Consider the following 24039-nt stretch of genomic DNA (forward strand, 5'->3'; position numbering starts at 1 on the left):
CAGATCGGTTTCGGGGGGGTCCTGGCCCGGAGCGTCCTGTCCAGACTCCCAGGTCGGTTTCGGCTGGGCCCGACTCGGAGTTTCCTGCCCAGACCTCCAGGTCGGTTTCCGGGGGGCCCGGCCCGGAGCCTCCTGCCCAGATCCCCAGGTCGGTTTCGGGGGGACCTGGCCCGGAGCACCCTGCCCTGACCCCCTGGTTGGTTTCGGCTGGTAGGGTGGCTCGGCTGGCCACGGCTAAGTCCCCACGAAGGTCTCCTGCGGGGCGGGACACTCGCAGTGCCGGACCAGTTCGTAGGTGTGTCGGGGGAGGCTGTTGGGCCCGGCGCCGGCTCACCCCTGGACGGTTGGAGCCCCGAACTGCCTCTCGGGTCCCCGCAGAAACGAGTGTACCCCGGACCCTGTCCCAGGGGTGACAGCTGAGAAGATCCGAGCGGGGGAGTGGGAATCGGAGATGGCCCTCCACCAGCCGCTGGAGGGGGACTTGGGCCTTGCTGCCCATCGCCATCCTCTTGGCCCCTGACTAGGTGTGGCCTTCTAGCCCCTTTCAGTGCAGACCGAGTAGCAGCTTCGTGTTTAGTTCAAATCCAGTTCCCAGTCCTGGCCAGACCCAAATAGGAAGCAGCTAGGGAGGGTGGGGCTGTGGCCCCGCTGTGAGTGCTACCATGCACAACTGTCTGAGGGCTCACAGGGGCACAGGACTCTGTTTGTTCCAGGGGAGTGAAACGTGTAATCTGGCCTCAAAGAAAGGAACCTGAGGACCTCACTTGATCGAAAAGTCCACATATCACCCTCGCCATGGTGGACCTAGGTGCTTGGGACTTGCAGTTGGTGGTCTGTGCACAGCATGGCACTGCCAACCCCTGCAGCTGCCTTCTCAGGCAGATGTGTGTGTGAGTGGTGCCAGACTGCCTCCACCAGCCTTGGGCCTCTACCAGCCCAAGCGAAGCAGTCCTGGAACAGGGAGAGACTTCCGCGAAGTCCTGGGCCTGGGTGTGTCACGGGCCTTCTGGTCAAGCTGTGGTCTCACACCACACGACACCTAAGTTGCATGGACTCAGGTCCAGAGAGAAGGGGAACAGGGCAGATGGATGCTAGGCAGCCTCACAGCAGAACCCTGCGGTTAATTTCCTTTTTGACAGATTGTCTACACTGTCTCCTTCAGGATGATACACTTTACGTCCTTTGTGGGGACTTGTGCAAAGCGTTCCTGGGGCATATATGCTGTGTTCACATGTTGAATCTGTTATGGTTTTTTAATTTCCTTGTCTTTTCCGCTGTCATTTTCTTGTTTGTTTTTGAGTTGGAGTTTGACTCCGTCTCTCAGGCTGGAGTGCAGTGGCATCCTCACCACCATCCCAGCATCCACCTGCTGGGCTCAGGAGATTCTTCCACTTCAGCCTTCCAAGTAGCCTGAACTACAGGCGCCTGCTACCATGCCTGGCTAATTTTTTGATTTATTGCAGACATGAGGTCTTGCCAAGTTGCACAGGCTGTTCTCGAACTTGTGGGCTCAGACATTTCCCCTCACCTCAGCCTCCCAAAGAGCTGGGATTACAGACTTGAGCCACCACGCCCGGCCTATGCTGCCATATTTTTGTTTCTGAGACGGGGTCTCACTGTTGCCTGGGCTGGAGTGCCGTGGCACAATCATAGCTCACTGTGGCCTTGACCTCCTGGATTCAAGTGATCCTCCTGCCTCAGCCTCCTGAGTAGCTGGGACTACAGGCGCACAGTCATGCCCAGATACTTTTTAAGTTTTTTGTGGAGACGGGTCTCATGATGTTGTCTAGGCTGGTCCTGAACAGGCCTCAAGTGATCCTCTCACCTCAGCCTCCCAAAGCACTGAGATTTTTTTTTTTTTGAGCTGGAGTCTCACTCCGTTGCCCAGACTAACGTGCAGAGGCCGCTCCTGGCCACCGCAGCCTCAACCTGCTGGGCTCTGGCAATCTTTCCACCTCAGCCTTCCAAGTAGCTAGAATTACAGGTATGCGCTACCACGCCCAGCTAATTTTTGATTTATTGTAGAGATGAGGTCTCACCAAGTTGCCCGGGCGGGTCAGCACTGAGATTATAGGTGTGAGCCACCACACCTGGTATTTGGATGGGGAGAACTGGGGGGAACAGTCCCCACAATCCCTTGGAGAGGACATGAAGGCAGTGCTGTGAGGCGAAGTAGGGCTAGTCAGGGAAGCAGTAGTTGGGTCATAAACACTACCTTAAAGATCATGCCACTAGGCCAGGTGCAGTGGCTCACGCCTATAATCCCAGAACTTTGAGAGGTTGAGGTGAAAGGATTGCCTAAGCCCACAGGTTTGAGACCAACCTAGGCAACTTGGCGAGACCTCATCTCTACAATAAATCAAAAAATTAGGGCTGGGCACGGTGGCTCAGCCTGTAATCCCAGCACTTTGGGAGACCAAGGCAAGAGAATTGCCTCAGCCCAGGGATTTGAGACCAGCCTGGGCAACTTGGTGAGACCTTGTCTCTACAATAAATCACAAAAACTAGCCAGGTATGGTGGTGTGTGTCTGTGTCTGTAGCTCCAGCTACTTGGAAGGCTGAAACGGAAGGATCACTTGAGCCCAGCAGGTCAAGGCTGCGATGGTGGTGAGCATGCCACTGCACTCTGACCTGGGTGACAAGAATGAGACTCCAAGTCAAAAAAAAAAAAAAAATTATGCCTCTTGAAGCAAGTGTGAGAGGGCAGCTTGCTGTGATCACTTTGTGTGGCTGTCCGCTCACTTTCATTAAGCTTGCAACCTGGCCCTGGCCGGCCAAGTTCAAACAGTTACACTTGAGGTATCCGGTGAAGCCTTCTTGATGTGGCAGAGTATTGCCTTCAGGGTGAATGCTGGCAGAGCACGCTCTGGCTGTGGATTGCTCTGACTGTGGATTGCTGCTGTATTTTCTGCTAGCAAATGGCCTGGGGTGGGCTTCCTGGTCCATCCCAAGGTTTGCGGGTAGTAGTGTGTGGAAGTACTTCCTTCTGGGTGGGTCATGCGGAGCTTGCCCTCACCCCTGCTGGGCCTACAAGGCCCTTTTAATGGTGTGCTGGGTTGCATGGAGGCCAGTGGTGGACAGAGCGGGAGGCATTTGACTAGGGAAATCAGGGAGGCTCCTGAAGGGTGTGGCTCAGGCTGGACCGAGAAGGGCCTGGGTGAGTTTCCTCCAGCAGAGACTGGGCTGGAAGCAACTGCAAGGTGTGGTGGGTGGTTCAGTTGGGAGTTTGGAGCCTGGGCTGTGTGGGGGTCTTGAGAGCTCGAAGGACTGTCTGGGGCTCTGTCAAGGGGTGGGCAGGAAGAGGAGGTGCTTATTTGCTTGGCTTGGAGGAATCCTGAAGGTCTGGTGGAGGAGTGGGTGATCAGCATCGTGCAGACATGATGACCTGAAATGGGAAGAGACCCAGACCCATTGGAAGGTGCTGGGAGCTGCTGTGGCTGATAGGAAGGAGACGAGGTCCCACATTAGGGTTGGTGGCACGGGACAGGAAGGAGGTAGTGAGCACGTGTGGCAAGGGTCAGGGCTTCCAGAACGAGAAGCGGGGGTGGGCTGTGGTGCTGAGGCCACGCATGTGGGAGGACCGCTGTGGGCGCCTGGCCTTAGTACCCTGCTGCAGGTCCTGGGGGTGTGGAGTGGAGTGAGCCACCAAGGTCTAGTCATTGTCAGGAGCCGGCCCTGGTTGGGGGCAGAGTCCAATGGTGGTGGTTTTCTGAGAAGGAAAGGGCCAGGAGTCTGGAGATCCTTCTGAGGAGGTTAGGTGCGGGCAGAGACCAAAGGAGTTGAAGGACGTCTGCAGGGAGCCACAGGTGCAGAGGCTCCAGAGCGCGCGGGTTGGTTTTAGGTTTGTGTGAACTGCGACGTCAGGATGGTGGTGACTGACTGTGATTGATGGCTGCTGATGTCCAGGGCCCCTACTGGAGGCGTTTGGCCAGAGAGTACCATGTGAGAGATGGTTTGGGAGCCTCTTGAGTGGCAGTGTTGGTGGCAGGAGGGGAGGCCTGGCGTGGAGAAGCAGGAGAAGGCTTGGTGGTATGGGGCTACCCATGTCCCCCGCCCACGTCTAGCCTGGCCCTCCAGAGATCTCAAGGGAGATAAAGACAGCAAAGCCATTGTGTTTTAGACCAGTAGTCTTCACACTTTGTTCTTGGCTGCAGACCTCTTTGCCTTTCCATTTTCATGGTTATGAGAACTCCAGTATACAGAAGAGATGGAGCCAGAGCTGTCCCGATGTCTGGCAGGGGGGCCCTGTGCTCCCATCACCACCCCTCTCCTCAGCCTCTGAAGCAAAGCAGGGGGGTCCCAGGGTCTCCTGCCCATCTTGCTCGAATGATGGCACAGCCTCGCTCCTTGTGCTCAGCCCGAGAGCTGTCCTGACTGTCTCGCACGGAGCCACCAGAGTGACCTTTCTGGCCTTGAGGATGGCGCCTAGAACCCCCTGGGCTCTCTGGCCTTGTTTTCTGACTGGTCTCACCCCTGCCCTGCTCTACTGGGTTCCTGACACAGTGACCAGGACTTTACCCTGTGGCCTCGCTTCTCTCTCCATTGTTGTCTCCTCTTCCAGGTTGCAGATACTTGTTTGCCCATATGTTCAATTTTTTTCATATTCAAATTTAAAAATAAAGTTGGCATAAATTGCGTTTTCTTCTCTGAGAACTCTTAAAATGGAAAGGAGACTGAGCGATTTTTGCCTCTGCCTGGCTGTGTGAGCTTGGGTGGCGTCATTCCTCAGGCTCTGCCCGTCCAGCGCACCTCTACCTGGGGGGCACATACCTCTCTGCCCAGCCCCTCTCCAGCCTCAGGGAGAGGCTCCCCTGCTTCTGCTCTTTTGCCCTGGCTAGTGTCAACATTGCAGCCAGCTTTGGGAAGGGTGGGGCAGCCGGGTGTGGTGCGAGCAGCTTCTCTTATGTGAGGACTCCCTGGGCAGCGCACTGCGTTCTGAGCTGGAGCATGGCTGCTCTCAGGGCTGGTCCAGGCTGGCTCCAGCACGATGCGTTCTGACCCTTTCCTTCTGCTGTCTTTGTCTCCCTTGAGTTCTCTGAGGGCAGGAGTGAGGCTTTGGGTTTCTTGTTTGTGTGTCTGTGTAAATGAGGATGGTGGTAGAGCTGGTGGGAAAAGAATCCTTGGGGCCTGCGGGCATCTGGGGGGTGGGTGTCAGGGTGGCCTGTGGGTTGTGGTTCTGGGTGCTGGGATGAGATGTGCACATTTGGGCCAGCCTGAGAGGATGGGGGCTGCAGATGTGAGGGGGTGTGGCTGCTGCTGTCCTGGGTAGACAGCTGCAGTTGAGCCTCCCCCATTCTTGGTCAATGTAGGCTGTTTTGGTGTGGACGCGGGCCCCTCTCTTGGGACGAACCCATTCCGGGGCACCCTGCCCTTCACAAAGAAAAGGGAACGCTCCCTGGGGCTCCTGCCGGCTTCTGTAGGATCGGTCGCGTCACCACACCGGTCGTTGTTTTTAACAGATGAGCAGCAACAGCAGCAAGAGGGCTCCGACAACAGCGACCCAGCGGCTGAAGCAGGACTACCTTCGCATCAAGAAGGACCCTGTGCCTTACATCTGTGCCGAGCCCCTCCCTTCGAACATTCTCGAATGGTGAGACTCTGCCGCTTGCCTGCTGCCCTTGCACAGGTCTCCGCTGGCCCAGCTGGGAGCCTGGTGCCCCCGGTCATGGCACCAGCGAGGCAGTCCTCCCCGCTCCTCGAGTGTGAGCGCATGCCCAGAGGCCCACAGACCCACTCCGATCGTCTTCCCAGTGGGTGCCTGCCAGGAACACTGCAGAGTCCTGCTTGGCTCGGGTTGGGGCTAGAAGGAGACGCCCTCCTGAGGGGCCTGCGGCCCAGCACTTAGAGAAGAGGCGGCATGTCCAGGCATTCCTCTCCACTCTTCGCTTCTGGACACTGAGAGCTAACTTGTCTCCCCTCGGAGTGCTTGTGGTAGCACCAGGCCCTGACCCTCAGGCTGACCCTTGTAGGTGTCCCTCTCGTGGTGGCTCTGTCCCAAGCGTGGAGTGACGAGGTGACACACACTGCTATGGAATGCTGCCTTAGGTTTGGGAGTGATTTCGTCTCTGTGAGGCTGAGGTGTTCAAAGGCCTTTCTTTGCTTGAGGCCTTTTTTTTGCTTTGTGTTTTGATCTTTAAGAAAATACTTTTTAATTTTGTTAAATCCAGAGAAAAGAGATTTAACTGAGCTAAAAGAAGTATTTCCAGATTGGTCAGAGGCTTACCTCTTCCGGCCTTCAGAGGAGGCCCAGCCCAGCGGGGGCTTCCCTGGATGAGGTGAGCCCTCGGCACGAATGGCCTCCATGCATCACCAGAGGCTACTCTGTCCCATGGCCTTGGGATGTAGTTGACAGGTATGGGTTGGTTCCACAGGTGGCCTACCTCCTCCCTGGTTCATGAGAACGACCTTGTTGTCTGGAAGGCCTTCCCCACATGTGAGTCTGTGGATTGGGGGGGTCCCCAAGACCTCCTCTGGGTTTGATGACTCATGGGGTTTTTACCATTAACATTACAGGGAAAAGACAGCAAAATCAGTTAAGAGGTGCACAGGGTAAAGCCCATAGGGAGTAGGTACAAGCTACACCCTCTACGGTGCACTTAATTTCCAGCAGTATGCTTGGACAACTCATGTTCAGGGGCGTTACTGGGGGCTGGCCACAGAGGCATCCTCTACCTGGCACCTACCGGAATTCCAGATCCAGAAGGAGAGCAGGTTGGAGCATAAACCACATCGCTTGTACAGGCGGCTTAGGCAGTGCGCCCCTCTTCTCAGCTGGGACTGGGGGGCCAGCCCGGGGCAGCAGTGTCAGGACTGCTGTGAGAACTGCGTGGGCTCGGAGGGCGGCTTCCCTTGAGCTGAGAGAAGACTGCTTTTCCAGAAAGGCTGTTACGGGTCCAGGCCTCTGAGCACAGCTGGTTCTGCTGTCTCTGCTGCCCTTTGGTGGTGGGAGCTGTCTCAGGAGGAGACTTCTTCATTGTGTCTTCCAGTTTCTCAGCCGGGCACAGGACTTGGGGACAGTAACAAGTGAAGGCTGTGTTCCTTTGGGCCTGTGAGCCACATTCTCAGCCACTCCGCTCCTGGGCCCCGACCCACGATTACAGTGCTTTTTTCTTTGTTGTTGTTGTTGTTTGAGTAAAACACTTCAGGGGCTAGCATGTGTTGCATGATTGCATTAGTGTTAAAATGATAGGCACATGTGTCCTGGTGGGAAGAGCTCTTGGAAAGGATGGTCATCAAGTGTTTGTACTTGTGTCTGGTTTCTGGCATTTTTGGTTAGTGGTTCGTTCTTCTCTGCACTCTTGTTTTGTTTGAGAACCTGTGAAGCCCAAACACCTGTTTACACGAACTAACGCCTTCTTCCTCTTCATTTGCATGGCGGAGTGGGAATTCTGTTTGCTGCTCCTATTCTGAAGTTGAGCTCTGTGTGAGGACTTTGGTCTTGGGGACAGTGATGGCTTTTCCTGTTCATCCTGCTCTAGGACAGCTGCTCAACATCATTTCTGGTTTTTCCAGGAACACAAATGCAAGGCTGGGGGATATAGTCAGCTTCACATCACTAGCTGTGCCTTGTTTAACTGATGTGCATGCTATACAAATATCAATTATAAGTCTATATTAAAAATCCAGGTTTTCAAGTATCTCTTAATAATATATTATAAAAAAATTAAATTTTCTTTAAAATTTGAGTTGTTCAGCATAGAAGATTAACTTCTTGTATGTCATATTTTGGAAAACTTAGAAAATACAGCCACTACGGTCTTGTCAGAAAGTGACTACAGCACCTGTGCAGGCTGGTTGCATGGACCCTGTGTTGGTGTTTGCGTGGCTCCTGACTGAATGCTTCTGGGTGTAGGCTGGGTCCTGTAAACCCCAGCCTCAGAGCAGCTCTGATTCTGGAGAATCTGCCGTCCAGATCTCAAGTAACTTTCTTCTCTCCTCAGGCACTATGTCGTCCGAGGCCCTGAGATGACCCCTTATGAAGGTCAGTATTCTGCTCTGAGGTAGAGGAACAAGAGGCCGTTTTTTGTGTTCTGAGTAGACCATGTCTATTACACATCTTTTATTTGTGATTAACAGTCTTTCTATTTTGGATGCGCATTAGTTAAATTGGACTTACATGGAACTCATCCTAATATTTCTCCAAGCTCAGACTTTGCTTTTGCTGGTGTGTCTAAATCTTCAGGGACCGTCTGTAAGTATCTGTTTCACTCGCCTCTGACGCCATGGGGTCAGCGCTGGAGAAGACAGATTGGGGTACGCGGGGAAACGGCACCTTGTTCTCTTGTCTCCTGAGACCAGGGTAAATGTTGTGGAAGGAAAGAAAGGTGTATTTGTTGAGAGCTTGCTCTGTGCTTGACACTTCAGTGTCTTGTGGTCATCAAACAGGCTGAGCTAAGCTACAGACCCCTTGTGTGGTGGGACACCGGGGGCGTAGAGAGCTCCAGGACTTGCCTGGCTCTTTGATCCCAGCTGCTGCCGAGGCTGATACAGTGGCCTGCCCTCTCCAGGTCACCAGATGCCATCTAGGATCTTTGGTGTGATTCACAAAGCAGACTTTGAAGCTATCATCAAGTGTCTGGGGCCCTCCGGGAGATTGGCACCAACTTTGGGGCCAGGACCAGGTTTGGCAACAACACCCATAGACAAGCCCAGGACAGAGCGGTGGCTGGGGGGCAGCACCTTGGCTCTCCAGCCACTGGGTCCCAACTTCAGGCAGTTGGAACGGTAGGCTTTTGTCTGCCCACGTGTGGGGTTGTGGAAGATGTCTCCAGGGAAGAGTTCTCTGCTAGAAGGAAGTTGGCAAACCCCTGCTTTGTACTATCAGGAAAGGATGAGTGGATGAGTCCCAGCCAGGATGATCTGTTCCAGGGTGGCAAGTGTGCAGAAGTGCCTCTGTAGGGTGAACCCGTTGTCATGATGACATTCATGGCTGATTGTGGTGATGCTGGAGATGACTGCAGCTGCGGACAGAATAGCGCCCAGGTAGTGGGTGCTGGCGGCCGCATCCAGGGCGAGCTCCTGGAGGCGAGAGTGAGGGCAGGGAACCTTACTTCCTGCGTGCAGGAAAACTGAGCAAAGGTGACCTGTAGCAAATGAAATTATGCTAGGTTTTCAATTTGGTTTTGTTTTGTGGTTTTAGTAAATAAAGTACTAAATATATGGTAATTTTGTAACCAAACTCCACCCCTCTGCCCAAGACCAGCCAGGGCCTTGATGGCAATGAACCACGTGCACACACACACATGCAAGGTGAGGACATGGCTGGAGAGGAGTGGCAGCCCTAGGGATGTGCAGAGCGGGGCCCTGACCCTGTTTCTTGTGCTTTCTCTGTCTGCAGTCCCCTTGCTGACCCTCTGTTCTTCTAGGGGTCTTCAGAGAGCCCCTCTGAATTACCACATGCCAAGGGCTATTCTCAGTCCTGTTTCTTGCCCTCTAGTTTAGGGTGCTGTGACTGACCACTTCCTTCCTGACTTCTAGGTATTCTGACCCCTCTTCCCCACCTTCTTTAGTGGCTCCTCTGCCTAGTCCACGTCTGTCTGGCCACATGGGTTGGCCCTGGCCAGTCCTTGTGCTGGGCTCCATGACTGTTCTGTACCTACTGGCTTCCTATAAGTGTTGCTATACAATTCCACCTAAATTTGTAGATTTAATGTGGTCTTATCTAAATCCCCACATTTTTGTAGGCTCCACAGCTTATTCTAAAATTTACATGAAAAGGCAAAGGACTTCATCCTGCGCCTTTGGGAGGCTGAGGTGAGTGGATTGCCTGAGCCCGTGGGTTCAAGACCCGCCTGGGCAGCGAGACCTCATCTCTACAATAAATCAAAAAATCAGCTGGGCGTGGTAGCGCATGCCTGTAATTCCGGCTACTTGGAAGGCTGAGGCGGAAGGATCGCCGGATCCCAGCAGGTCGAGCTGCGGTGGCCAGGAGCGGCCACTGCACTCCAGTCTGGGTGACAGAGTGAGACTCCAACTCAGAAGAAAAAAAAAAAGAAGATTAAAGTAGAGTCAGTGGTCTCAAGACTTACCTCTGGGGTGAGGACCAGGTGGTGGGGGTAGACCCAGATCATGGGGCAGAGAGACCAGGAGCAGCCGTGGCGGCCCCCATGTGGCCTGTGCCACCAGTAGTCTGGAGCAGGACGTGGTCCTCAGTGGATGTCCAAGGACCACCATTTACCTAGGGCCACCATTTACCTAGCCCCCCCTTGAAGAACAAGCGAGTGTTTCCCGTCTCTTGTGGGACACCTGGTACTGTGGATGTCTGTGTTTGCGTGTCTTGAGGATATCAAGCAGTGGGGTTGCCGATCAGGGCGGGTTTTTCTGGCAGGTCTGTGCACGGTGAAACAGGAGAATGTCCGTCTTCCCATCCTCTGCTGAACTGAAAGAGCACTTTCCCTGCTGTGGGAATTGCATTTCCCAGTGAGGACTGAGCCAGATGGAGTTTCAAGCCCACTGTGGTGTTCCTGCTTCTTCTGAAGAAAAGTGCCTATTTCTATTTTGTGCTTATTTTCCAGTGTGTCCCTGGGCATCATTTATAGCATAAGTCTCTTGCTGGCGCCTTATCTGCACATCAAGCTGGCTCTGCAGGTGGCTTTGCTTATATTATCCTTCCACTGCTGACTCCACATCTACTCCTGTGTGTACGCGAGCATCACCCCTGGGACAGAGTGCAGACAGGAGCCACAGTGTCCCTGGGCTCAGGAACTGCTTCATCAAGGGGCAGGCACACAGTAAAATGGTGTTTTCATATAGGACCTTTAGAATGGAGAGCAGCCCTCGGGGACCAGGAGACCCATATCACGGAGATATAAACTGTGACTTACTGGTCCTGGGTGTGTGCGGCACACACACACAGAGGTCAGGGAGTGTGGAGAGGGAACCTCCCGGCCAATCCCATTATTGGTCCTAACAGATTTCCCGCAGGAAGATTGACTGGTGGTTCTAAAGTCTAGGGGCCCGAGCCCTGTGGGGCCACACTGTGGCTGCAAGGTAGACACGGTGGCACATCTGCACAGTCTGTACTGAGTGTGGGGTCAGTGGCCCATAGTAGGTTGTGTGCATCTGTCCCATGGGGAGAGGTTACCAGGAGCAGTTGTACAGGCAGGAGCCACCCTTAGGAACTGGGGTGGGGGAGTGGACCTGGGGGCTGTTAGGTGACTGCCCTGCTTCCAGTACGAGAAGGTCCTGCTTGTGTTCAGCCAATGCTGAGGCTGCCTAAAATCCCAAGACTCGTTGGGCATGGTGGCTTACACCTATAATCTCAGCACTTTGGGAGGCCAAGGTGAGAGGATTTCCTGAACCCAGGAGTTTGAGACCAGCCTGGGCAGCTTGGCGAGATCTCATCTGTACAATAAATCAAAAAATTAGCCAGGTATGATGGCGCATGTCTGTAGTTCCACCTACTTGGAAGGCTGAGGTGGATGGATCGCCTGAACCCAGCAGGTTGAGGCTGCGGTGGCCGTGAGTGTGCCACTGCCCTCCAGCCTGGGCAATAGAGTGAGACTCCGACTCAAAAAAAAAAAAAAAAATCTCGACTCCACTATAAGAAATAAAGGACTCTTGTGGGGACTGCACCCTGCACAGGGTGGCCTTGGATCAGAGGAACCCATGAGAACTGGTGTCCATGGTCCTTGAGGCAGGACCATGTGTGGTCCTAGAGACCAGCATTTTTCCACCTTGATGGTATATGCACACTACACGTGCACATGTTCCTGGGAGTCCTGTCTTGTGCACACTCTCTGCACAACTGGTCGGTTGACCAGCTCTGCATTTCCAGCCAGCTCTGGTGCAACCTGGGCAGTCAGATGTGAGGCCTCAGGCTGGGGTGGGCCGTCGGGTCAGTGAGCAGGGCTCAGGAGGGCATTTGGCGCATGGGTACCTTCTGGGGGAAGTGGCAGGAATTCTGCCTTGGATGTGTGGGTCCCAGGTGGAGATGATGGTTGGGAGTCATGAAACCCAGGGAAGAACACTCTGTGCTTGGGCAGACAGGAGGAGCCAGCTAGGGTGGGAGTTTCCAGGAGGTAGAGTCAAGAGTGGCCTTGAAAAGGTCATGCCAAGCCGGGCTCGGTGGCTCATCCTGTCATCCCGCGCCTTTGGGAGGCTGAGGTGAGTGGATGGCCTGAGCCCGCGGGTTCGAGACCTGCCTGGGCAGCAAGACCTTATCTCTACAATAAATCAAAAAATCAGCCAGGCGTGGTAGCGCATGCCTGTAATTCCGGCTACTCGGAAGGCTGAGGGGAAAGGATCGCCGGAGCCCAGCAGGCGAGGCCGCGGTGACCGGGAGCACCCACTGCACTCCAGTCCGGGTGACAGAGTGAGACTCCAACTCAAAAAAAAAAGAAAGAAAAGTCATGCCAGGGTGTGGTCAGGCACCAGTGGGGTTGTGTGGGTGACCTTGAGATTAGGTTATGTGCAGCAGGTGTGGCCTGGGTCCGGGGGACTTGGGAGCTTGAGAGGAGAGGACATAGCGACAACCTCCAGGGATTCACATCAGGGTGAGGGGCTGTCAGCAGAGACTGGAGGCATGTGAGTAGAGATGAGGTTTGCTATCAACAGGTGTGATCAGGTGGGGAAGCAGGTGGTTCTAGAGAGTTGCTGGGTACAGGCCCAAGTTGGAGGGTGGCCTCTGCTGGACTCAGCCTCCTGATGTGCTGGCGAGAGTAGCATGTAGTGGCGTTGGCTGCGTGAGGGGTGTCTGGCACTAGTCAGGCGGGGCGTGGAGGGGTGGGTCTGGGCCTGTACCAGGCTGGAGAGGCACTGCGGAGGGTTGGAGTGGGCCCCGGAGGGCGAGGTCAGTAGGGGGCCGAGCCTGGGAGTTGGTGTGGCCTGGAGAGGGCAGCAGGATATGGGACTGGTGGACACGGGGCAAGACTTGAGGAGTCGTGCTATGGAGATGACCATCTCTTTCCCCTTTCTGTGTTGATGTAGGTGGCTATTATCATGGAAAACTAATTTTTCCCAGAGAATTTCCTTTCAAACCTCCTAGTATTTATATGATAACTCCCAATGGAAGATTTAAGTGCAACACCAGGTAAGGCACTCGCAGGTGCTGCGGCATGTCGGGGGGGCTGTCTGAGCACAGGAGTGGCTCTCTGGGCATGCAGGGGCCACATGGGGATGTGCACTCACCGACGTAGCCCTGTTTGCAGGCTGTGTCTTTCCATCACGGATTTCCACCCGGACACGTGGAACCCAGCCTGGTCCGTCTCCACCATCCTGACCGGGCTGCTGAGCTTCATGGTGGAAAAGGGTCCCACCCTGGGCAGTATAGAGACGTCAGACTTCACGGTGAGGCCTAGGGAGTGCCCTCGCCCGGGGTCCCTGTGTCTGGGCTGTGCTGTTCCTGAGGCACAGCACAGAGTTCCCACTGGGTCCCTGTGTCCCACCACCGTCACAGGTGCTTGATACACCCTGGGTCTCATGTCCCCCTCGAAGTCCTGCTTTCTACCCACTTTTGGCTTCGTCTGCCAGGACCTGCTGTCCACACCACTGGGGTCTTCCTCAGGGTCTCAGGGTGGTCTACGGCAGTGCCACCTTCAGACTGTGTGGGCCTCAAAGCCAGGAGCCGCATGCCTTGCTGTTAGAGTTCTTTCCCTTTCTGTGTGTGTGGGTTTTTTGTTTTTTTTTTTTGAGTTGGAGTCTCACTCTCGCTCAGGCTAGAGTACAGTGGCACACTCAAGGCCACTGCAGTCTTGACTTGCATGGCTCAGGCAATCTTTCTGCCTCAGCCTTCCAAGTAGCTGGAACTACAGATGTGTGCTAATATTTGATTTATTGTAGAGACACGAGGTCTTGCCAAGTTGCCCCGGCTGGTCTCGAACCCTCGGGCTCAGGCAGTTCACTCACTTTGGCCTCCCAAAGTGCTGGAATTGCAGGCTGAGCCACCAAGTCCAGCCCCTTTCTGTGTTTTTTTAAAAGATTGTTACTTTTTTTTTTTTTTTAATAGAGATGAGGTCTCACTGCGTTGCCCTGGCTGGTCTTGAACTCCTGGGCTCCCAAAGCGCTGGGATTACAGGCTTGAGCCACTGTACCTGGCACCTGTGTAAAATAGAAGTTAAGTTTCCTATCACTAGTTGGTGGTGAAAAGAGAAGGAAGCCTCTGTGAGACTCAGCTGCTTTTGTAAAGAACAAGCTCATTAAGTGCCTTCTGAGACACGTGGCAGCCCTTGACTTGAAAATCACCTGTTGGTAGAATTTTGAAAGAATAGAAGTTAATTTTCTGACCGATAGTTCCCTTCTCTTTCTTCCTAGAAAAGACAGCTGGCAGCGCAGAGTTTAGCATTTAACTTAAAAGATAAAGTCTTTTGTGAATTGTTTCCTGAAGTCGTGGAGGTAAGAAAGTGAAAACTGGAAGTTAATTTGCCTATCCTAGCAGTACAGACACTTTTAGTTTCAATTCTTCCCAAAGAGAAACTGTCCTCGAGTGACGGCCAGCCCTCCCCAGGCTGTGGAGCACAGAGGGTGTGCCCCTGCCTCAGCGTGCCCGCGACCTTGGGGTACCCATGCCATTGGGTGTCCATGCCCTTGGAGTGCCCACACTTCCGGGTTCACACTAACAGGGGCTGCTGCAGACCATAACTTTCTCCAGAGTCCCCAGGGCAGGAGGAGCAGAAGGCCTGGCACAGAGTAGAGGCCCCAGGACAGATTTGCAGCTTGAGTAGGGCCTGGGCCAGTCCCCACATGGACATGGAGCTTGCTGGCCTGAATGGCACTTGGGTGGGCTGCCAGGGTCTAGGTGGCCCGGAGTGGACAGGAGGCATGTCAGCTGCCTTGAGCTGTGGGGACTGGAGTGTTCCTGAGAAAGTGGGCCACAGTGGGGAGGCTGTGGTGGCTCAGGGCTGTGGGCAACTCGCTGGGTCCCCTTACGTGAGGTGTGGTCAAGTCCTGAGCTTGCCTTGGGTGTTGAGATTTGGCCATGCAGAGCCAGATTTGAGGATGCGCCTGGGCTTCTGAGCATGGGTGCAATCCTGAGCGGGGTGGGTTTGACCAACAGCCATTTCTCGCTGTTTCTTTCTTAGGAAATTAAACAAAAACAGAAAGCACAAGATGAACTCAGTAGCAGACCCCAGGCTCTCCCCTTGCCAGATGTGGTTCCCGACGGGGAGACGCACCACGGCCAGAATGGGGTCCCGCTCCTGCATGGGCATGCGCCAGGGGCCGGCCCCAACCTCGCTGGGCTCCAGCAGGCCAACCGGCACCACGGACTCCTGGGTGGGGCCCTGGCGAACTTGTTTGTTATAGTTGGGTTTGCAGCCTTTGCCTATACGGTCAAGTACGTCCTGAGGAGCATCGCACAGGAATGAGGCACGCCAGGACCCGTGGTTGCTGCTGAGGGATGCCAGGCATGAACCTGACGTGGGCAGGCTAGACACACTGCTGAGCACGAGCGGACCTGCTGGACTCCTGGGTGTAGCCTGTTAACAGGAAAGCAACAACCAAAATGCGCAGTTCAGATGTGGGGAGACTCGGGACTCTCGGCCCCTCTTCCGGCCTGGTGTCGGGGCTGGTGGGCCGTCTCCTGTGTTGTCTTTGGACCTGTTTTAGTAAACCTGTTTTTCATTTTGTTAGATTTGATCACTTAAAAATATAAAACCCAATGCCTATCATTGCTCTGCGTGCATTCTTGGTGAAGCTCCCGGGCTTGCCCCGGTGCCTGGTGGTGAGGCTGGTGCCAGTGCTGGCAAGTGTTGGTTGGACCACGCGGTGACGCAGCTTAGCAGGGCCGTAGACAGGGATCCAGGAGACCAAGTCTTTGGTCTCAGCATTTTTTTTTGGCAGTGGGGGAGGGGGTTGGAATCTCACCCTGTTGCCCAGGCTGGAGTGCAGTGGCACAATCATGGTTCCGGTGAGCCTTCTGCCTCACCTCTTGAGTAGCTGGGACTACAGGTGCACACCACCGTCTCCAGCTAGTTTTTTTGTAGAGATGAGGTCTTGCTATGTTGCCCCAGCTGGTCTCAAACTCCTGGGCCCAAGCAGTCCTTGACCTCTGCCTCCCAAGTGCTGGGATTACAGGTATGAGCCTGTACGCCCAGCCTTGGTCTCAGCATTTTAAAATGTGTTTATGGTCAGGTGGAACAAAACAGAGTTCTAGAAACTGCTTGATTTTTGTTTATTTACTTACTGATTTTGGTGAAACAGAAGCTAAGAACCTGCTTGCTCTGACCACAAGGTGTCGTCCTTTGTTAAGCTGTACCGGGTGGAGATGTGGCCCTGCCCTTGAGGAGACAGTCCCTGAGCTGTCCTCGGTGCCGTCCCAGTCTGGCCTCCTCAAGTTCCTCCCACGCCACAGGGTTGGGGTCCTTGGGTGCTCACAGAGCCTTCCTCCAAGGCCAGAAGCCCATCCTGGCGGGTGGAGACCCCAGGTTCCTGCAGGGACCGCTTCAACGACTGCCTGGTTCTGTGCACTCCCTCGACTTTGAAGGTAGGTACCAAGCTCCTGCCCTGACGGCGTCAGTGTTCATGCTTCACAGAAGGCCGCAGAGGGAAGCCTAGGAGACCCTGTCCCCGTGAGTGTCAAAGCCGGGTGGGCTTGGTTTGGGAACCGGCGACTCCCTGGACTGCTGACGTTCTCTGTTGTGCTTGCCAGTTCCACCTGCTCAGGGTATTTTGAAGATCTGTCACGTGGCATGAACATCTTGGTCTGTGTGTGTGGGGGGTGGCCACTTATCCAGGGGCAGGTGTGAGCTGAAGCGTGGCCAATGTGTGTTCATCTCTGACTTTGCTTTTTGGTCAGTTTATTTGCAGTTGCTCTGTGACTTACAACTTGTATGTATTTAACCCACTCGTGTGAAAAAAAAATCTTTCCTGATATCTTTGTTCCCAAGCAGTAAGCTGTTTGTGTCTGTGTTGGTGGATATGGGTGATTCTGGTGGCTCAGGGTGAGGGTGCTCTGTGGGCGGGGCCACATCTGCCAGCATGGGACAGGTGGGTCCCCACAGCTGGGGCCCTGGGCCTGCCTGCGTGGAGCTGTAGGCGGAGCTATGTGGGCTCCTGGGCAGCTCCTGTGCTGGGGCCTGGTACACGGGCGTGTTCGTGACCATCAGGTCAGGGCCCACCCTGATTTCCAAAGGCTCTGGGGAGGCAGAGTGGTAGCAGTTGTGGCACTCTCTTGACATGCATCCATTCTTGTCTGTATGTGATGTCTCTGCTTTGACCACCTTGGCTAGCGAGGACCCTGGGGTTCCCGTGGCATGGTGCCTGTGCTGGCTGAAATAAAAGATTATTGGTTTTTTTTGTTGTTTTGAGTTGGAGTCTCACTCTCTTGCCCAGGCTGGAGTGCAGTGGCACACTCATGGCCACCCCAGCATCCACCTGCTGGGCTCCGGTGATCCTTTTGCCTCAGCCTTCCAAATAGCCAGAACTACAGGTGCGTGCTACCATGCCTAGCTTTTTTTTTTTTTTTTTTTTTATTGTAGAGATGAGCTCTCACCAAGTTGCCCAGGCTGGTCTCGAACTCATAGGCTCAGGCAGTCTACTCACCTCGGCCTCCCAAAGTGCTAGGATTACAGGCTGAGCCACCAAGCCCGGCCAAAGATGATCTCTGGCCAGCTGGGCCAAGCGCGTCTGTCCTTTTGTCCATGTTGTCTTAGTGGGGTGTGGGCCCCCCTTTCTAGTGTGGCATCACTGGTGGGGGACAGCTAAATGTCCCTGACCCCCCTCCTGGGCATGCAGTCGTCCTCTTGCTGTGCTGGCCAGGCTGCAAGATCTGTTCTAGTGGGGAAAGCAAGCCCCTTAAATGTTCATGTCCCGGCCAGACGCAGTGGCTCATGCCTATAATCCCAGCACTTTGGGAGGCTAAGGTGAGAGTATTGCCTGAGCCCACAAGTTCGTGACCAGCCCGGACAACTTGGTGAGACCTCATCTCTACCATAAATAAATAGGGCATGGTGGCACATGCCTGTGGTTCCAGCTACTCGGGAAGCTGAGGTGGAAGGATCATCTGAGCCCAGCAGGTCGAGGCTGTGGTGGCTGTGAGTGTGTCACTGCCCTCCAGCTTGAGTGACAGAATGAGACTCCCACTCAAAAAAAAAAAGCTTGTGTCCCATGGACACATGGCGTGGGGCCCTAGGATACAGTCACCAGCCCTCGTGGCAAGAGGGGCCTGGGCTTGGGGGAGCTGCTCTCCCTGCCAGTGGGTGGTGGGTGCCCTGCCTGGGGGATGCAGTGTGCTGTGCCCTGGGGATCCTGGTCTTGTTTCTCCAGTGCTCAGAGCTGGCGGGTGTCTGGGGGCTGTGGAGGGGTAAGCGGAGCCTGCGCCTTCCCGGAGACGGCACCTGCTTGGGCCAGGGTCCCTGTGACTTTGGTGGGCGACTCCAGAGGGTTGGAACCTTCTGGAAGTTTTCCAGAGGGAGTGTTGGGGAGGGGACGCTGAGGGCAGGCTGCAGGGCACTGGCCGAGTGGCTTCCACTGGGTGTGGGGACAGGAACAGGAAACCGTGTCCTTCCCACCCTTGGGTGCAGGGAGACCTGGGTGACCCTGTCATGGCTACTGGGCCCCTGGTCCAGCCTCCCAGGCTGTCTTCCATTGTTCTTCCTATGGGACAGTTGGAGACCCAACCTGTCTGGAGTCACAGGGAAGCATATTGTCATTGGGTGATGTAGCAAAGTGGGGTGCCCCGTCAGGGAGTTAGGGTCTGTTGTCCTGGGTGGGGTCTCCTAGGCTGAGGCCCTTACCTCCCCCTCTCCCGAGCCTGCGTGAGGGGTGCAGGGGCCGCCTTTCCCAGCCCCTGCTGGCTGTGGTCCTGTCTAGGGCTTGGTGTGCCAGGTCCCGCAGGGTGGGGCGTGGGCAGCCCCTAGTCCCGGCATCTGGCTCACTGGGAAACACAGACTGCAGACACTTCTGCAGGGTCTGAGGCACCACCATGCACTCACTCTGCAGACCCCAGAATCGCCTTCTGTTGTCCGAGGGGACACTTCTGCGGAGGGCGAGGGGACTGGCGGCTCCCCGGCAGGCCCTTCCTGCACCTCTTTCTGCCCTGCCCTGCCTGTAGATGTGGCCTGGGCCCAGGGACTCTGGCCGGGCCGCTGTCACCCTTCTCTGCTGATGTCTGGGAACTGGGGAGGCCTGGAGCACAGGGTGCCCCCTCCTGTTGCTTCAGGGCAGGCCACTGATGCTGGCTGCTCTAGCCTTGGCGCCGAGCAGCGGCTGGGGGGTTGGCTCAGGCTTCCAGCCCCCTACTTGTGGCCACTGAGCCCAAGGGGCCTGTGGTGCTCCAGGCTCCTGCCCTTCCTTCTGGCATTGAGGACCCTATGCAGGGCGGGGCCCCAGGCGATCCTGGCTGGGGTGGGTCGTGGGAAGGGGCCTGTGTGGCCTGCTGGTGGGCAGCATGGCTGTCTGGAGCAGAGTACCCACTCTGGCCCTGGCCACCCTCTGCAGGGCCGGCGGGAGAGGAGCCAGCCGGGACCGGGGTGGGAGGAGGGTACCTGTGTGCATGGTTCCCAGGGTAAGTGGGACCTTGGGGAATGGTGGGAAGCAGGGTGTTTCTGGAGGGTCAGGAGGGCTGGGGAGGGAAGCGCAGCCCTCCGCAGCCTAGCCCACCCTCCTGAGAAGAGCTGACAGGGTCAGCAGGGGTCCCGCCCCGTTCCGCCCCCTGCTCTCAGGGCTCATTGGAGTGTGAGCCCGCCCCTTGCAGCCCGCCCGGTTTGGGGGGAGGGCTTATCTGGTGGCTGAGCGAACGGGTTGGGGCGCAGTACTAGGGAGGCCAGCAAGGCCTGACGCGACTGGAGGGCCGACCGGAGCGGACCGAGCCGGGACGCCGTGGGACTAGACGCCCTTGTGCTGTCGTGTGGTGCTGCTGCTGCTGGGGCTGGTCTGCACACAGACGTGCGCCAGCGTCAGGGCGCACCCCCGGGCCTTGCCCCCGCATGGGGGTTCTGAGCGGCGCCTCAGGAGCGCCTGGCCCTGCGCTGAGCTGCCGGGACGAGCCATGCGGTGCTGGGCCTGGGCTGCCACTGTGACGCTCCTCTGCCTGCAGCTCACGTTCCTCCAGGGTGTCAGGGCCCGCCGGGAGCCCAAGAGGCTACGGCCACCGGGACAGCACACTGAGGCCCCCAACGCCACCACGACTGCCAGCGACAGGCTGCCCAGTGCCCCCCAGGTACGCAGTGGCCACATGTGGCTGCATGGGGGTGGGCCTGTGGCCAGAGGCGAAGCCCCTCCTGGCTCTGGCTCTCACAGGTCGCCCCAATGGGTTCCATCCACCTTGAGGGAATCCCCTGCACCCTCTTTCCGCCCCCTGCTTGCAGCCTTTGGGGAGCTTCCTGCTGAGCCGGGGGAGGTGTGGGGAAGGGGGCGCTTCCAGGGGAGGCTGCAGAAAGCCCTACGAAGCCCCTGAAGATGGCTCCCCGCCCTACGTGGGAGCCCTGGGCCCCACGGTTCTGCATGGTCAGCTGGCCCCTGTGCTTCTGGGATCCTGGGTACCCAGTGCCCCCTCGCATGCAGAGTGCCGTGTCCTTGGCGCTTCCAGGCCCAAGCCTGTTCAAGGGTCCTCTTGAGGGTGGCAGACGCCCACACCCACCTCAGCCCTGGGCTCTGCTCTCTGGGGCAGAGGGTCTCTAGAGGGACTTGGCACACAGTCCATGGGGCCTCTTGCTGCTGCAGCCCAGCCCCAGACCAACGGGAGGTGCGGTTGCCTGGCAGCGGCCCCCGCCCTGGCGCCTTTGATCCCAGCCTCCCTCCTCCCAAGGGCGTCTCCACGACGGCCGGCCCACGCAGCCCCACTGGAGCCCACAGCTCTGTTTTCCAGATGCCACGGCCGCAGAGAGGAGACCACAACTCCATCAGCCGAAGGAGGCTGGGCTGGGGCCAGTTGAGGGCCAGGGGAGGGGAGGAAGCGCCCACTTGTCAGGGCTGCCCCTCCTGAGGCAGGACAGGGACTGACGGGAGGGCCCTCTGTGGACGGGTGTGGGCTGCAGGCTCCCGGCGCCGGAGGTCTCCTGCTCCCCGCTGCCTCAGCCCTTGACCCAGGGTGGTGGACACACATGGCCCTCCAGGCCCTTGGATCCCTCCTGCGTGTCGGGGGAGGTGGCAGCCGGGGGCAAGCAGATAGCAGATGCCTGTTCCCAGACCCCCGGGTAGAGGCCGTCGTGTCCACTGGGAAGGGCCTGCTCCAGAACCCACTCGACCATGTTGGGACGGGATGGCCTGGCTGGGGTTCCCTGGTTCGCCTTACCTTACCCTGGGGAGGGGCTCTCCCCCACGGCCCTGCAGCATGAGACCTTCGCCTCTAGCTATGTGGGCTTCTGCCACTGCCCCCGGCACTGGGGTAGAAACTAGGCTTGAGAGGGGACGAAAGTAGGGCTGGGGGTGGCAGGGGCCAGGGCAGATCTACCTGGCTCCACCTGGCCCCGGCTGGCAAAGGGGATGCCAGCCTGACGGCCCGAACCTGGGCTGAGGAGTCAGGCAGGCTGGGGGCAGGCCGTCGGTTGGACCGCGCAGCCCCAGCTTGGAGCAAGGCCTTGCCTATTGCCTCCTGGCACCAGCCAGCCGTGTCGCCTAGCGCTGTCTCTGGGACTCAGAAAGGGCTCCAGAAGACTCGCTCCTGGCTTTGTCCACGGAGGTCCTGGGCCTTGCCCCACCTGTGCCCCTGACCTCAGGACGCCCATGCTCTGAGTCCTCCGGGGAACCCTGCCAGTCCTTCTGGCCTGTGGTGCCCGGAGGCCCGCCCACCCCCCTGAGGTCTCCAGCTCTCTGCTAGGCACAGTGGGACAGGGCCCAGAAGGACCCTGCGGTCAGTGCACCATCCCTGGCCCTGCAGCCACCCAAGACCTCGGGACCTGAGTTCTCAGATGCCCACGCGACGTGGCTGAGCTTTGTCCGGCGGCCAAATGATGGGGCCTTGAGGAAGCGGTGCCGAGGCCGGGACAAGAAGTCGGTGAGACCCTGGGCCACTGTGGGGCCCTCTCAGGGGTGTGGACTCAGGGCAAGGGTGGCCTGCCGCCCACTGGGTCCACTAGGACCCTCACTTTGTCACTTTTTTCTTCTGTTCCCCTAGCGGGGGCTCTTGGGTCCCCCAGGGCCTCCTGGCCCCCCTGGGCCCCCTGGACTCCCCGGTGCCGAGGTCACCCCGGAGGCCCTGCTGCGAGAGTTTCAGGAGATGCTGAAAGGTGAGACCTCCAGGAGGCCCTGCCCAGGGTTAGGGGCCCGACCTTGGGTGACCCCCGCTGGCTGCTGTGCCTGCTCCCTGCAGAGGCCGCCGAGCACCGGTTCCCTGGGCTGCTGGATCCACCGCTGCCCCAGGGGCTGGGCCTGCAGCTGGTGGCCGAGGCCTTCCACTGCCAGCTAAAGGGCCCCCAGCTGGTAGACAGGAGGACGCTGGCGGAGCTGCAAGGCTTCCAGGCTGTGAGTGGGGGCCAGGGACTGGGGTGGGGCTGTGAGGCCCCGGGTGGGTCCCAGGTTCCTCTGGGGTCAGCCCCCACAGGTATGGGCCAGGGCTGGGATGCTGGTTGGGCCCCCACTGGCAGGCTGAGCACAGACACCACAGTCATAGGGCACTTGAGGGCAGGGCCTGTGTCTTCAGCAGCTGCTAGAGTGCAACTGGGTGACTGAGTACAGGGGGTGGGACTGCTTAGGTCCAGGTTGGCCCAGACCCCACCGTACGTCAAGATAGAGTGTACATCCGAACGGGGACCGGGAGGCAGCAACCCAACCTGAGGGCCTGGGCGCCCGGGGCCGGTGCCTGAAGCCCATGTGGTGTGGGCACAGGGGCAGCCCTGTCCCGCCCATGCCAGAGCCAGTCCAGGGATGGCCTGCTCCAGCGCAGTGGGACAGGCACCTTTCCCAGGCTGAGTGTGGCGAGGGTCCAGGCTCTGCAGCCAGCCACTCACCCGCTGCCCCTCACAGCCCACGGCACAGGGTGCCTTCCTGAGGGGGTCTGGCCTGAGCCTGGTGTCCAGCCGATTCACAGCCCCGGTGTCCGGCATCTTCCAGTTCTCTGCCAGCCTGCACGTGGGTGAGCAGGGTGTGGGGCAGAGTTGCCCTGCTGGGGCCCCTGTCATTCCTGGCTCCCGCCTGGGCCCGGTGAGAGAGATGCCACCCACTCCCCTGGAGGCCTGGGGGGTGTTGGGCCCCAGCGGTGCTTGGGGCCTCAGGTCCACCCTCTCTGCCCTGGCAGCCACTGGGGGCCTGCTGTGGGCCGCGCACCCTGAAGCCCCCTCCCCATCCCCCACAACCCGCCCTCGCGAGCGCTGTCTCTGCAGACTGCAGCGAGCTTCAAGGCCGGCCCCGGCCACGGGCCCAGGACGCGGTGCGCGTGCTCATCTGCATCGAGTCTCTGTGCCATCGCCACACGTGCGTGAGCCTCACCTGTCGGCCACGGGCCTCGGGCTGGGGTCCCCTGCCTGCAGGGCTTGGGGTGCTGGGGTGTGTGGGGTGGGTGAGAGCCACTCTCACCTGGCCCTGTGTGATGTCAGGTCGCTGGAGGCCATGTCGGGCTTGGGGACCAGCAGCTGGGTCTTCACAGCACAGGTGCAGGGGCTGCTGCAGCTGCAGGTGAGGCAAGGGAAGCAGGAGCGGACGGCCGGTCCCGGGTGTGTTGGGGCTGTGAGGGCCTCTGAGCCTTGGCCTGGTGTGAGTGGGGTGGATGTCGGCCTCAAGTGACCATGCCGCACGGTGGTGACGAGTGCGCTTGCAGGCCGGACAGTATGCCTCTGTGTTCGTGGACAACGGCTCTGCGGCGGCGCTCACCATCCAGGCCGGCTCCAGCTTCTCCGGGCTGCTCCTGGGTGCGTGAGGACCCCATCCCACACCTGTGTCACCGCAATAAAGAGCCTCAGCCTCTCTGCTGCCCTCGGGGCTGTCTGCTCATTGCCTTGGTGGGAGGTGGCGGCCAGGGCTGGGCAGGGGCAGGGGGTGCTGTCTCCACGCGGCTAGAGCTCCACGTGCAGGGGTCGGCCAGAGGAGCAGACACGCCTCCCTGGAGGCTCTCACAGACCTGTCGGCAGTGGTGGGGCCTGGGGAGGCAACTGGGCCCTGTCGGCAGTCCCTGTGCCTGTGGGGCCTGGTTACCCCAGGACCGGGACACCTGTCTCTGCAGGTCCCTGC

The 24039-nt window shown here is 57.7% G+C and overlaps 2 protein-coding genes across 5 annotated transcripts in view; both read left to right on the forward strand.

The window, feature by feature from the left end:
- Positions 1-111: 111 nt before the first annotated feature.
- The window catches only part of UBE2J2 (ubiquitin conjugating enzyme E2 J2), a 28382-nt gene continuing 4454 nt past the window's right edge, over positions 112-24039 (forward strand). Inside the window, exons 1-7 of one of the 4 annotated variants that reach the window (XM_021707850.1) lie at positions 112-148; positions 5460-5590; positions 7941-7981; positions 12928-13030; positions 13149-13287; positions 14251-14331; positions 15018-15307. In XM_021707850.1, coding sequence (XP_021563525.1) covers positions 5460-5590; positions 7941-7981; positions 12928-13030; positions 13149-13287; positions 14251-14331; positions 15018-15302 — 780 coding nt within the window. In that variant the 5' untranslated portion in view covers positions 112-148 and the 3' untranslated portion in view covers positions 15303-15307. Of the gene's footprint in view, positions 149-5457; positions 5703-7940; positions 7982-8144; positions 8254-12927; positions 13031-13148; positions 13288-14250; positions 14332-15017; positions 15608-24039 lie in introns of those variants that run through there. The other 3 variants (XM_008048682.2, XM_021707851.1, XM_008048683.2) reach the window with 3 other exon arrangements.
- Positions 19925-23777, forward strand: C1QTNF12 (C1q and TNF related 12). The gene is made up of 8 exons (XM_008048684.1): positions 19925-20095; positions 21755-21871; positions 21992-22103; positions 22187-22338; positions 22840-22948; positions 23196-23286; positions 23409-23487; positions 23630-23777. Exons 1-8 carry the CDS (start codon positions 19925-19927, stop codon positions 23726-23728), a joined length of 930 nt encoding a protein of 309 aa, XP_008046875.1. The 3' UTR covers positions 23729-23777.

This window comes from Carlito syrichta, unplaced genomic scaffold, assembly GCF_000164805.1.
Source record: "Carlito syrichta isolate Samal-C Ts95f unplaced genomic scaffold, Tarsius_syrichta-2.0.1 Scaffold126499, whole genome shotgun sequence".
In the NCBI taxonomy this organism is placed as follows: domain Eukaryota; kingdom Metazoa; phylum Chordata; class Mammalia; order Primates; family Tarsiidae; genus Carlito; species Carlito syrichta.

Coding starts and splice junctions, on each gene's coding strand:
- C1QTNF12 (XM_008048684.1), top strand. CDS start 19,925: ATGCGGTGCTGGGCCTGGGCTGCCACTGTGACGCTCCTCTGCCTGCAG. Junction 20,096..21,754: donor GGCTGCCCAGTGCCCCCCAG/GTACGCAGTGGC, acceptor CTGGCCCTGCAG/CCACCCAAGACCTCGGGACC. Junction 22,949..23,195: donor CTCTGCCAGCCTGCACGTGG/GTGAGCAGGGTG, acceptor CTGTCTCTGCAG/ACTGCAGCGAGCTTCAAGGC.